Below are 13,611 nucleotides of genomic sequence, written 5' to 3' on the forward strand. Positions count from 1 at the left end.
GAGGGACGCGGGGGGGGGCGAGCGAACGTCCAGTCGTGATACCTTTTTGTGCTGTTACCTCAATCACTGGCCGTCCTCATGTCTTCTCGCAATCGGCCCATTCTGGAAGTTCTCCCGCACGTAGTGCAAAGAATTCTGAATTCGCTGGAAAACGGAAGTCCTGAGACGGAAATGAACGCCGTTGCGTACTGTAGTTTCGCCTCCTCGAACTTCTGGTGTCTTTAATGAATTAGTTCAGTGCAGTGTCTCGAAGTTCCTTTTGTTACGATAGGCCCTGGATGATGAATCTCGGGGCGTGTCAACATATTGATCCTTCTCCTGCTCATGATTATGGATGATTGCATTTATATGCAAATTCAGGGATTGGTTTTTAAATGTACCCATGCTTCGTTCATGTCCATCAGGCTACTGTCTGCGAGGTGACTTGTCAAACATCACAACTGTGGGGAAGATTGGAAGCGACAGGCCGATTGAGAGACGTAGCCCATAACAGGCCTGTTACTCGTGTTATGGTGATCAGATCACAGACGGTGAGAGACGCCGGACGCGTACGCATGGGCGGACTCGAGAAATGAATACGCAAGTTTAGCCGGAAAACCACAAGTGCGAATTGAAAGCCACTTGGTACATTCAGGTGTAGATGCTATGAAGAGGGTAACCATTTAAGTGCTACACCATGAAGACGTATTGTGGAGTGAATATAATCGCTCCACGTATTCTTGACCTCGACACTAGTTCGATGTGAGTTGTCAACTTCACGTTCAGGCCGCTTTATCCCTGGGGAGTTGGGTAGGAGGTTGGGTGGCCTCAGAACCTGTGTGAATGACATGGCGAGGAGAAATATCTTGCCCCTACCGGAACTCGAACTCCTCTCCCTCGGCCGTCCAGGCCATAGCCAGTCGGTATCCCTACCGAGATATAGTTGCTAGGATAATATAGAGAGATCTGCGTACTGAAAGTTTCATTTCTGAGGAATGAGAATGAGTGGAGGCATCTGCCAGCTAGGTGTGGGGGGGAGGTTATGTTCTGGCTATAAGCGCGTCGGAATCCTTTCCGGTAGGGGGTCTAGTTGAAGCGCTGGATTATATTACCAGAGAGTTAGCTAGTTAATTAGTTTGTAAATTACTTAATCGAACTAACGCAAGATTAGCCGGATTCTCTGAATCGTGGGGCTGGCCAGATGCCTAACCTAATTGTAAGTTCAGTAACTGCCCTTCGCGCCGGTCACGGTAGCCGAGCGGTCTAAGGCATGTACTGTCTTCGCTCGCTTGGAAACCGGGATCGTGGGTTCTAATCCCACTCAAGGCATGGATGTTTGTTTGTGTTAGGTAGCGGCCTTGCGACGGGCTGATCCCCCTTCCAGTGAGTCCTGCCTACTGTCTAAGGTTAAGAAACTGAATAGAAATGAAGCGTTTCACAGATGCCCTCTGCTCCAGGTGGGGACGCAGGATGATGATTGCACCTCATTTATGTTTCTTTTTACCCTTAAACGGCTTTTTCAAAATTCCCCGGCGAAGGATCAGTAGAACACCATCCCCTCCGTTTTACCACTGAGGTGCCGAACACACCCTGACATCCAGAACTCCTTTAAGTATACCGCAGGTCTAATAAGATCGGGAAAGATTGCTCAAATGCAAACTGAGCAACCAGCCCTATGCTGCAACTGTGGATCACCGGCAAACTCACCCACACGTACGTAAGTCTCCTGAGCCACTTTAACCCTGTTCTAACTCTCCCACTCTGTTACTTCGCACAGGCGGTTGTGTGTGCCCTGACCCATCTCGGTCTTATTTCTCAAAAATCCATTTTAATATATCCCCCCACCCCCCGTTCTACTTGGCGCTCACATTTGGCCATCTGGTAGCTTTCCCGGCCAAATTATGTACCGGTATGCAGTTTTCCCCGAAATATGAGCTCTTACGGATAATGGCGGCTGGCTACATAAGTAAGTCAGCAGTAACCAGCAGATAACTTAATGTCAACACTCGTGTAACATCTCACATCAAGGCCTTCTGGATTCTGTACCGAGGCACTTCAGTCCATTTTAATGTTAACACCGTCGTCTTTCATGTCATGTGTGGTAAAAGGTAAGGTTAAGCTGCCCCTGTGCTTAACTGACTAAGCACTACGCCATGAAGGCGTATGGGGGAATGGATGTATAAATCCACATTTTCTTGACCTTGGCATTAGCTGGAGGTTAGTGGTCAGCTTCACGCCCCGGCCCCGGCCGCTTTACTCCCGGGGGAAGAGCATGTGGAGAAGAGAACATTCTTGACCCTACCGGGGCTCGGACTCCAACCCTTTGGTCCTTCAGCCCGTAGCCAGTCGCTGTACTGATTGTGCTGTGTTGGCCAGAACACTAAGCTAACAGGAGCAATGTGCGTGTACGAAACGTCCTCACCAGGCGCAGGTGTGGAGTACGCGAAGGAATGCGCTTGCGTTCTTTTTCGACTCTTTCAGTATGTCGCATAATGAGTTTTGCAGCCGGATTCGTCATATGTGCGGACAATTGGCTCAGACGTAGGCGAGCACAAGGAGCAATTGCCACTTGTTTCACGGGTGTAACTGGACGCCAAAGCGCAGTCATGCAGTTATCATGTACTCCAGTTTGAGTGTGTCTTGCCAACGGGACTTTGCGGTCTGGGGTGTCTAGGGAGGCAATAGTTTCCATCTAAATAGTACTTGCAGTTACTGTGAATTCGGTGCTCAAGTTACACAGTCTGCATTACAGTAATTAAGTCATCAGAAGGGACGTTTTCCTACTGCTTGCTGATATTTACAAAGTCTGTGCTGCCTTAAACGAAGTGCGCAGAATCCGTGGAAGGTAAGGAGTTTAGCAGCTTGCTCATAGCACTGTTACGCCCTAATCCGTTACAGTTCCTCTCATACAGTAAAATCGTGATGATGATGATGATGATGATGATGGTAGTGGTGGTTCGTGAGATTGTGACAGCTCTGTGCACCAGTGCGCACCGGTTGAAAATAGTCGCAAATTTTCCGCTAGATGGATTTGCCAGCGGTCATTTCTCCCGTAACTTTCGTGAAATCGCCAATTTAACGGGGTTTCTTTAAACACATTTTGTATTTTTCCGTATTGGATGTTACGATTGAAATGTGACTACGCGAGAAAATTAAAAATGGGTCATTATGATGCCGAGCTCTTGGAAACTCCTCTTAAGTATACAGTTCCAGTCAGCAGTGGGGGTCACTGTGTGTGTGTGCCAGGCAACAAGGAAGTACATATCATTCGTGGCGGTTATACTAGCGTGAATGTACAGAAGAAATGCTAATTCAGTAATTAGATTGTGAATATTGTTGCCCCTTACGTTTTCACATCCTGACGTTTAGAAATTTGGTTCACGAAACGGAAATTACCACGCGAAGTGCGGCCGTCAGTGAACAGTTAAATCCTCGCATGCAGCCGATAAGCCCTACGAGCCTGAACTAGGCTGTGGGCTCGACGGAATCCATTTCCTCCTGGAACAGCAGTTTCCTCACTGCCGCCACGTGCAGACTGGTTCTGCGACCCACCCAAATCTCCGGCATAATGGGTAGCGAAGGCTCTTTCCCTGGAGATAAAGCGGCCGGGGTGTGAAGCTGACCACTCACCTGCAAGCGCACAGGGCAAGAGTTACATTTCCACAACTCCCATGTCGTGATGTTCAGTTCAACTCTGCGTTAACCATATCTTGTGTCGGGGCAGCGTGCGGTTCGTTAGCAGAGACCTCTCCCTTGCACGCATTCTCTGAATCTGAAGTGTCATCCTTCTGTGGTCTCGGTCTGTCGGCGGCAACTGCTTACGTGAAGTAAACGGTCAGATCTTTCCACTGTGTTCATTTGTTCTCCACCTCAACCGTGCTACACGATAACAGAATCATCAGTATGACCTACCCAGTCTTCAAATGTGTATGAATTAGTAGAACTTTACCGTTGTCTAACTCGAGGGATTATTCGCCTCAAGCCCACCCCTTAAATTGGATAAAGGACACCTTGCGGTTGACCCCTGTAACCGGAGGTCGTCCCGTGCCGCCGTAATGAGCAATCCTCTTACCATGATGACGTACAAATCATGAAATATCGGCGCAAATTTTGTCTCGGACGTAAAATGGCTTCTAGATGTGTACCCATTTCCGTTTTGCTCTCTTTGCAGATGAATCCAGCGGAAGCAGCCGTAGCCAAGAAGCAGCAGGAGCGGGAAACTCTGCGCAATGTAATTGCGCAGTGGAATGCGAACCGTCTTGACCTTTTCGAACTCTCGGAGCCGAATGAGGTGAGTGTTGATGAAACACGAAACAGGGTTATAATTTTCCTTCCGAACACAGATACAGCAGTGCAGACCGCGCACTGTGACGTCAGCAGAACTTCAGAAGTTGAATATCTGGCACGAATTACTTCAGAAAATGCCAATATTAAACAGAAGTGGTATGCCAGAGGCCGGCTGTTCTTACGGTAATTAACTTCTGGTTCCAGTATTTGTTGATCAGCTAAACGACTGTTCTAAGGCACGTACTGTCTTCGCTCGCTTGGAAACCGGGATCGTGGGTTCGAATCCCACTCAGGGCATGGATGTTTAGTTTGTCTGTGCATTTTTCTGTGTACAGGTAGAGGCCTTGCGACGAGCTGATCACCCGCCCAAGGAGTCCTACCGAATGTGTAAGATCTAGAAAAACCGAAGTGAACGTAGAAGTTCATGGAGGTAGGCCTAGGCCCACTGCGGCTGTAGTGCCAAGGAACAAAAAACGACTGTTAGCTACTGAAGGACAGCTGTTAATGGAGTTAGCGGCTATTAACCGGAAATGACCGGGAAGGAAGATTTTTTTTTTGACATCCCATGTTTTATTGTGCAATCTGTAAAGATACATTTAGCAGAATGGTTTGAAAAGTATCTACGATGTCATGGGGAGAGACACTCAGTAGTGCCTCTCCGTGGAGTATGGATAGTCCTGTTGGGGCTGTAGGGAGTGTTCCTAAAGCTAACTTATTTACTACACTACAAGCTACCTGGGAAGGAAGATGAATGTTAGAAATTTCTTCGTCAAGTGTTTATATTAGGAAGACATTTCTTCAGCAGACATCAGTGGACTGCACACAAATAACTGCGATGAGAGTTGAATGGGGTCCTCAGGATGAGCTTTTGTAATGGCTTTGGGCTATTTTCATTTTCGTCTGATTTTAAATTATGATCGTAATTTATGCCTAATGATCAACTTTCGTGTAGCGTATTTTTATCTGATAAACGTTGGTGTCTCCACCTTATCGTGGTGAAGGGGTTTGAGTATGCCAAGGACCCTGAGAGCTATACCAGCGGTAGCGTAGCTACTGGCAGGGCCTCCCTTGCTGGACAGGTCAAAGGGTAGGCATCAGACGAAGAGAGACACCAAAAACTGGTGCCGGAAGCAGCGTCATCAGCAGCGACTTGAAGCACAGAGCAAATGATGCTCGAGATGGTTCAAGTTCTTATAGCAACAGGCGTGACCAGAGTGGTTTGAACGGCTGTTGTACTGCGATGTGGAAAGCAAATGGAAAAACTACCACATTATCACTTTTCCTGGATAGTCTCTTTCCAAAAACAGAAGATCGCATTAAGTGGACGAACTGTTTTGGAAGAGACTGTGGACCTGTCGTCTGACAGATTACTGATGAATGAATGAAACGAAACTAAACTCCGTGGCTTGATTCCGCAGGCGAAGTATGCTGACCGAGCGACCGCCGCTTGACGGCGAAGTTAGTGCCAACTTCAGCGGATAGAGGGTGTCGCGTGGTTAGCGCAACGAATCCCCACGGCCGTTAATTTCGGTTTTCTAGACCGGAGCCGCTATTTCCTTGAAGTAGCTCTTCAAATATCCTCACGAGGCTGAGTGGACCCGTTCCAGTCCCACCACTTCTCAGAAAATCGGGTAGCGCCGGGAATCGAACCCAGGAACTCTGACCACTAGACCACAGATAGCAAACTAAATAGGCCCTGCATGCAGTAGAGTTCATTTCAGAAGCGAACAGTCATTCGGCTCCTCAAGAAATTTCCCGCATATTTATCGACCTTTGATATTTATTACCATGTTCACAAGAGCACAATAATAAAAAAACGTCTTACACAAAACTTGAATATTAGAGCTCTGCGAGTTAGGTAAAGTTGTACATTAGCATATTAGTTTAAATGATATCATAAAGAGTTTGATATTAGCCCATACGCGTTAGCTGTGCAGATGTTCAGTGGGCCCCGTTCTTCAGAGCCGAAGTAGACAATTTACAAGCCCTCCCCATGACTGACACTGTTGTTTCTCCAACTGCGAAACTTCTCACGGTCGCATTGTTTGGTTCGGTGCTGGCCGGAGTATGGAAAGTAAGACATTGTTTGAATTCATATGTCTATACAGAGTTTCGCTAAAATCGGCCAGTTCAAAATATTTTAGGAGAAAGTAGCAGGAAGTATGCCCTTGTTAGACTTGTTTTGGTTCCAGAGAGCTACTTAAAAGTTTAATTTGTTTTGCAACCGAACAAATAAACACGTGGTTTGTGGAGAGGGGAATTGTAACTATGTCACTGCTCACTGCCACTTGAAGGCGTGTGAACGCATGTGCGAATTGGAAAGGTATGACAGAATACTTTTTATTTTACTGCTCCACAAGAAACAAGACCGTAACTGTCAGACAGTAATAAATTCCTGGTCATGAGACTTACTGACCGTCAGTGTCAATGGGACTCTGACTTGAGATAGACTTGAGGGAGTCTCTTAGAGTCGGCGGGCGACGGTGACGGAGAACACACAGTGTGTCATATAGCGGCTTGTGACCTGTACTAACAGGTTGTGTAAGTGTGCAATACATCCGGCCATCAAGTCAAAAGCCGTCTCTAAGTCACGCACACCCACAAATACGTAACACTGTTTTTCTGCATTCAGGCCTATGAAGTTACTCATTTGAAGTAAAGTCAGTGAAACGAGAACCAGTGGTCGTGCAGTCGGAGGCGCGAAATATCTTCCCTGGCTCGAGCACTTGTTGTTCTGTTTGTGTCGTGTGTAGAGCCACTCTTGAGTAGCTGAGCGCTGGTGGCGCCTCGAAGGCAGCTCTCCTTGCGACGGGATGTGAATGAGCGAACAGGCCAGGTGCTAAGGATGGCAGAAGGAAGACGAGAAAGTTAAACCAGAACATGTTTCTCTTCAGTAATGAAGCATCCAGTTTTCACACGAACGACCAAATTACGTCAATAGAAAATTACAGGAATGGAAAGAGACGCTTTGCTGACTTGGTCGAGGTTCAGTACACACAACTTTGACGTGATGCAGAATGTTTGTGTCCATATATTGCATCGACATCACAGTGAAGTTTGAAGTTTTATTTTATGTTTCTGTAATCTTGCTGACAAGTGTAACAGAATTGATGATTCCATTGTTTTGATTTGTAAGTCACCTGAACATGTGAAATACATTGTGTAAGATTTGAGGCTTTCACGGCGGTGACTATGAAGAAAGCAGTCTTCTGGGATTTGGCACCGTGTATATGTGGTGCTAACCGACGTTTCGGAGGAACGTATCGCCTCCATCTTCAGGGTAGAAGAAAAAATATAAGAAATCGGCAAGCGAAGAGACCGTGAGAACCGGTAAAAGCCGGAACAGACTGCTTTTACCGGTTCTCACGGTCTCTTCGCTTGCCGATTTCTTATATTTTTTCTTCTACCCTGAAGATGGAGGCGATACGTTCCTCCGAAACGTCGGTTAGCACCACATNGGGCATGCAATAGCGTAGTTGGTTGAGGCACTATGCTACAAGCTTGAGATCGCGTGTTCGAGTCCCGATGAGGTGGATTTATCAGTTTGCCAAATCCTTCCTGCCGCAACATGGCCCTGGGGTTGACGGGTCTAACAGAGAAGAGTAGCAGGAATCTTCCTGGAAGGGTAAAGGGCGGCCGGCGGTGCGTAAGGCTGACAACATTGACGCCACTTATGAGTCGACTGTCAAGAGAAAGTGTGAGAGCCTCGACGTCTCACAACCCAATGGGCCTTCACGGCCCGTTACCTTTTAGAGAACAAGACATCAAATGTAATGTAAGGTATTTTAAAATGAAATTAAGCTCTAAGTATGGAAGCATAACTGTAAATCTGTGCATATGAAGTGATAGCGGAATGGCTTATATTTAATTAGTATTCTTAGATTATTCACAAGGCCGCGCCATAGCTCAAGCGGTTAGTCTTCCCACCGCGGCGGCCCGGGTTCGATCCCGGGTCTGGTCAAGTGGGACTTGTGGTGGACAAAGTGGCGCTGGGGCAGGTTTTCTCCGAGTACTTCGGTTTCTCCTGCCAATCTTCATTCCACGAATTGCTCCATAATCACCCTCACCTGTCATCTGGAGCTGGTACAATAGGCCAGAAGTGGCCGCAGTACAAGGGACTTAGTCCCACCCCGCTAGCAATAAAGAAAACTTATTCAGAACTGAGTAATTTAGGATTGGTAGATTGTATGGCCTGATGTTGCAACGTTACACTTCAATGCAATAAGAACCCCGTTGACACGACGGAGTGCGAGTTGTTTCAATGAACTGTTGTGTTTGACAGGTATGCAAACAAACATAAACATATGTACAGCGACATGAAATACGTTTTATGCTTAGTGAAGGAACAGGCAGTTTTGGCTTTGCCGATAGCAAGAAGCGACACGATTTTGCCTGCCACTCGCCGCTGTGGGCGAGCCGGTGCTCCAACATCCGTGAGGAAAACAAGGCGCTGGGCACGCACGGTGAGAGTGTGGGAACATGGCTAGGGACAGACACCTGACTCCGGCTGTTATCAACGGAATGACATGTGGAGCGTAGCAATATGAAAGTATTCACTGACGACAGCAGAAATCAGATTCTCTGTGCAGGTTACTAGGAATACTGTAAGCTGTTTCTGACGCATGCGTTCTGCGATGCCTGCATAAGCAATGTTCGTGTAAAGTGACATTTGGGGTACTGACACAGGCTTTTGAGACGTCACGCGTAAACAGAACTAGCAATAGCAAAGTCGAACAGAGATTCCGCGCTGTATTAATGCGAATATTTTCCATAACTAACGCACTAGTCATGTGCGTGTTCATAAAGCCTCGTTTATATATTGTAATTTGCTTTGACGCCCACGGTTCTGCTTCCAGGATTACAGCATGAAGTATCCAAGATTTGACAAAAAGGGTGTCTGTTTAAAAAGCTCTGTTCTAAAAGAAAGATTTGGTGGTGATATGAACTCAAATTTGTGGCCATTCTTGTTTATGTACTACTCCATGAAGACGTATGGACGAGCGGAAGTACATCTGCACCATTGATCTCGGCGCTTGATGGAAGTGACGGCACGCTCCGGCCGCATTATCCCCGGGGAAAGTGCCCCCGGTACTGTGTGGGCGACAAAGGTAAATCTATAGCCCCTACCGGTAATCGAATCGTAGCCCGTCGCTATACCGACTGAGCTATCCAGGCTCTTTCTGTCGAGATCATGCCGCTAGTGGAGTTGACCATTCGCCAGTCATAAGAGGGACAGATACACACGTCGGCCTGGTGGGGCGCTGCTGTTCCGTTGCTATGAATTTGAAGACGACTGCGGCCAGGCAATGCACCATTGGAAATTTTCCAAGGCGCACACCGGTCCGCGAATTGCACATGGCATTCAAAATTCCATACGTATATGACTTTATAACAAAATTATGCAGGCAACAAGCAGAAGTCATACAAAATCATGAGAATGAGAATGTTCGCAACATCGGACAAGGCGAAGCCCGACACAGGAAGTATAAGAGGCTTAAACTTGGCGGCGGTCAGGCATACGACCGTTCAAGTGACTAGACTGCCGTGGTAGCGAATACTACTGGAAATAGGGCGTAATCTGCTGTACTGAGCCTGGATTGACAGAGGCCTTGTAATTATTGTACATAGAAATAGGAATTAAGACTAGAATTAAATTGTAAATATATGTCAATACCGACAATGGACTGACCATGACTGACAAATGACAGACCCGACCTCTCGTCAGAGAGGGCGCTCCAAATGGACAGGACAGCAACTTCCACAAAGAAGAAAACATCTGGTCATGAGCCCCATGTGGGGTTCGACACCAAGACAGACAGACTGACTGACCGTCAGTTGCAACATGACTTTGACTTTGACTTGCAGCCACGAAGTGTACGAGGTAAACACGAAGGAAGAACTGCAGCTTTACTACGGTCCCAACGCCTCTCTCACTGTGTAACGGGTGTGAAACTCTTCTCCAAGTCGGGGCAGGGCATGTAGCACGAATGGGGCAGAAGAGGAATGCATATAAGATATTGGTGGGAAAGCCGGAAGGAAAGGGACCACTGGGAAGACCAAGGCATAGGTGGGTGGTCAATATTAAAATGGATCGTAGATAGGATGGGATGGTATGGATTGGATCGATCTGGCTCAGGATAGGGACCAGTGGACGGCTCTTGTGAAGACGGTAATGAACCTTCGGGTTCCATAAAATGCTGGGAAATTCTTGAGTTGCTGCAGAACTGGCGGCTCCTCCAGAAGGGCTCAGCTCCATGAGTAAGTAAGTAACGGGTGTGAAACCCAGCCTCATCAGAATTTACGACTCGCCCTTTGGACTCGCGTGTCTTGTCATTCAGGTACGAGAGGCTTTGTCTCTCTGCGTTTCACTGTTATCGGAAAATTTCTTTTCTTCCCTCATATTCTGTTCTTTTTTGGGGGGGGGGCGGTTACGCACAATGGGTATATATTTGTCTCCCTTTAAACATTTCCTACGCATAAAGAAAACTTTTCGAAGTCATGCAGCGATAGTTGTTCGAACGCCGAAAATTTTTGTGTGTTGCATCTTGTTAGCTACTTTTTCTCCATTTGCGAATTTCTACGAATGTTCCAGACCGTCCACTTTTGCTGCCTGCATCCGTTGCCCCTTCATTTGACCTTTCCAGAGCTTCACTGTAGCACAAAATCGCTCTATAAAATAAACCCATGCCCCTCCAAGTCACTTGCTGTTCACATTTCTTCCTTTTGTTTTACAGTGCGTTTCCATTATGCAGACTTTACTGCTCCTTTACACTTTGAAAGGATGTTTAATTTTTGCATTTTATTGTATATTTCTGTTGCTGTTCGTACCACTGGCTGTAGAGCAGTAATTCGCGTTTCGGCTTGCCTCTGATGCATGTCAAAACATACTGGGGGGGGGGCGAGTGAGTATAGCCATATGGTATATATATATGGCGTGAGAATTGGGTAGCAGGTGAGTGACGTCACGGAGCGTGACCGGTACAACATACAGATACGTGTATAAGACGGAATAACAAAAAATAAGGAGTTTTTTATGAGCGGAGAGTTTAGTAACGCGTGGGAAGACGAGGAAGTTATACGAAAATTTTATCGGGAAGCCCGAACGTAATAGACTACTTGGAAAACTCCACGCATTATTGGTAGGATATTACTAAAATGGATCATAAATTTGTAGGGTGTGGTGTGTTAGTTGCACTCGTGGTCTCAATGAGAGCGGTCTACGTTGAGGCTGTGCAGTAGTCAGGATGCAAGAACTTCCGTGCACTGGACGTTTATTGTGTCGTCTCGTAGTTTATAAAACACATTCGACTCTATATAGTCGGAGTTACTGCCAGCGTGTTTAAATTATCACCATAATTATTCTACACCCATTTGTTGGAGCCGGGATAGCGTAGTCGGTATAGCGACTGGCTACGGGATGGACGACCTGGGGGTCGGAATTCGAGTCCCGCCATGGTAAAGAATCTTCTTTTCCCCACGTCCAGACCTGCTCTTAGGTCCACCCAACCTCCTATCCAGTGGGTACTGGAGGTAAAGTGGCCGGGGCGTGAAGCTGACCACTCACCTCAAGCTAGTGCCCGAGTCAAGAAAATGTGGGTCTATACATCCGCTCCCCCATACGCCTTCAGGGCTTAGTGCTTACTTAGTTGAGCAAAGGGATAACTTTGCTTTTTACACCCCTTTGTTGGGTCTTGGCCGCCTTTTCAGTTTCTGTATGCTATACAGTCTGTAGGACTTTTTGGATGGGGGATCAGTCCGCCGCCAGGCCTCTACCTACACACAGACATCTGTGCCTTGAGTGGGATTCGAGCGAAGACAGTTCATGCCACAGACTTAAACACTGTGGCATGAAGGCTTATGGGGGATTGGATATATAGGTCCACATATTCTTGACATCGGCACTAGTTGGAGGAGAATGAAATAAACCGTACATAAAGATATAAATGAAATATAAAAACATTTTTGCATTTGGGGATATAGTAGGTCTGTGCTGATGATGTGAATCTGCTGGATGATAATATAAATACCATAAAGACAAACACACAGACTTCAATTGACGCAAGTAAAGAGGTTGGTCTAGAAGTAAACACAGAGAAAACTAAGTATATGTTGCTGTCTCGTCACCAAAATGCAGGGAGAAATCGTGACATAAAGATAGGTAACAGATGTTTTGAAAATGTGGCACAGTTCAGATATTTGGGAACGACGATAACAGGTCGAAACCTGATTCAGGAGGAAATTAAGAGGCAATTGAACTCGGCTAATGCTTGCTACCATTCAGTCCAGAACCTTTTGTCTTCTCGTCTGCTGTCCGTAAACATAAAAATTAGAATACAGAGCTATAAATTTTTCCTGTTGTTCTGTATGAGTGGTATCCATCGTCCTGGTTTTATTTAAAACACGACGTCTCGGAGGCTCCACTGCATAGATAAGGGCTAGCTCTATCAGTCTGGTCCAACTGAGCAGGATTTACCTGAAGATGAAGACAGGATCTAGTTTCCGAAACGTCGTGTTAAAAAATGGACGATGGATAATGCCCAGAAAAGTAATATTTGTGTTAAATGTACCATCGTTACAAACTTCTATATCTCATAGACTGAGAACGTTTGAACCTAAGGGGACGCAGGGATAAAGAGGTTAAAGAAAACTGCATAATGAGGAGCTTCATAACTTGTACTCTTCTCCATGTATAATTGGAATGATAACGTCAAGGATGAGATGAGCGTGGAATGTAGCACGAATCGGGGAGAAGAGGAAAGCCAGTAGGAATGTGGCCACTAGGAAGACTTTAAGTCGTAGGTTATTGTATAATATTAAAATGGAGCTTGAAGGACTATGATGGGCTAATATGGTCTGAATTGATCTTGCTCAGGATAGGGACCAGTGGAGGGCTCTTGTGAACCTTCGGGTTCCATAAAGTCCTGGGAAGTTCTTGAGTAGCTGCACAGCTGGCTGATCTTCATGTGGTTACAGTGGTAGGATCCCTCTTCCCGTTAGGATACCTCCACTGTAGCCCTTCGAGTCGCAGAAGGTGACGAAAAGTGAACATGGTACCTGGGCGATAGCTGGGCCACCCTGTCACTGGAGGACATAAATACAGGTTGGGAGTTGGACGCAAGGCTGACGGCCTCACACTGTAAAACAATTTATTGTTGCGAAATCCAAATACAATATGGCACACACTTCCGAGGAAGGGTATGGCTCATAAGGGCTTTTCTGTCCATGATGGTGGTATTGATGATGATTAACTGTATTTGCCTGGAGGGACTGAGGAAAATTACAAAGAAAGCCAGAATAATCGGTGTCCTGGCCGAGATTCAAACCAAGTACTACTTGGATACAAGT

General features: G+C 46.4%; 1 protein-coding gene across 7 annotated transcripts in view; it reads left to right on the top strand.

The window, feature by feature from the left end:
* The window catches only part of LOC111865986 (afadin), a 211,199-nt gene that overhangs the window by 47,500 nt on the left and 150,088 nt on the right, over positions 1-13,611 (top strand). For 6 of the 7 annotated variants that reach the window (XM_023854438.2, XM_023854437.2, XM_023854442.2 and 3 more), the window contains one exon: positions 4,151-4,270. In XM_023854438.2, coding sequence (XP_023710206.1) covers positions 4,151-4,270 — 120 coding nt within the window. Of the gene's footprint in view, positions 1-2,770; positions 2,825-4,150; positions 4,271-13,611 lie in introns of those variants that run through there. The other variant, XM_023854439.2, reaches the window with a different exon arrangement.

This window comes from Cryptotermes secundus, unplaced genomic scaffold (assembly GCF_002891405.2).
Source record: "Cryptotermes secundus unplaced genomic scaffold, Csec_1.0 scaffold72, whole genome shotgun sequence".
NCBI lineage: Eukaryota > Metazoa > Arthropoda > Insecta > Blattodea > Kalotermitidae > Cryptotermes > Cryptotermes secundus.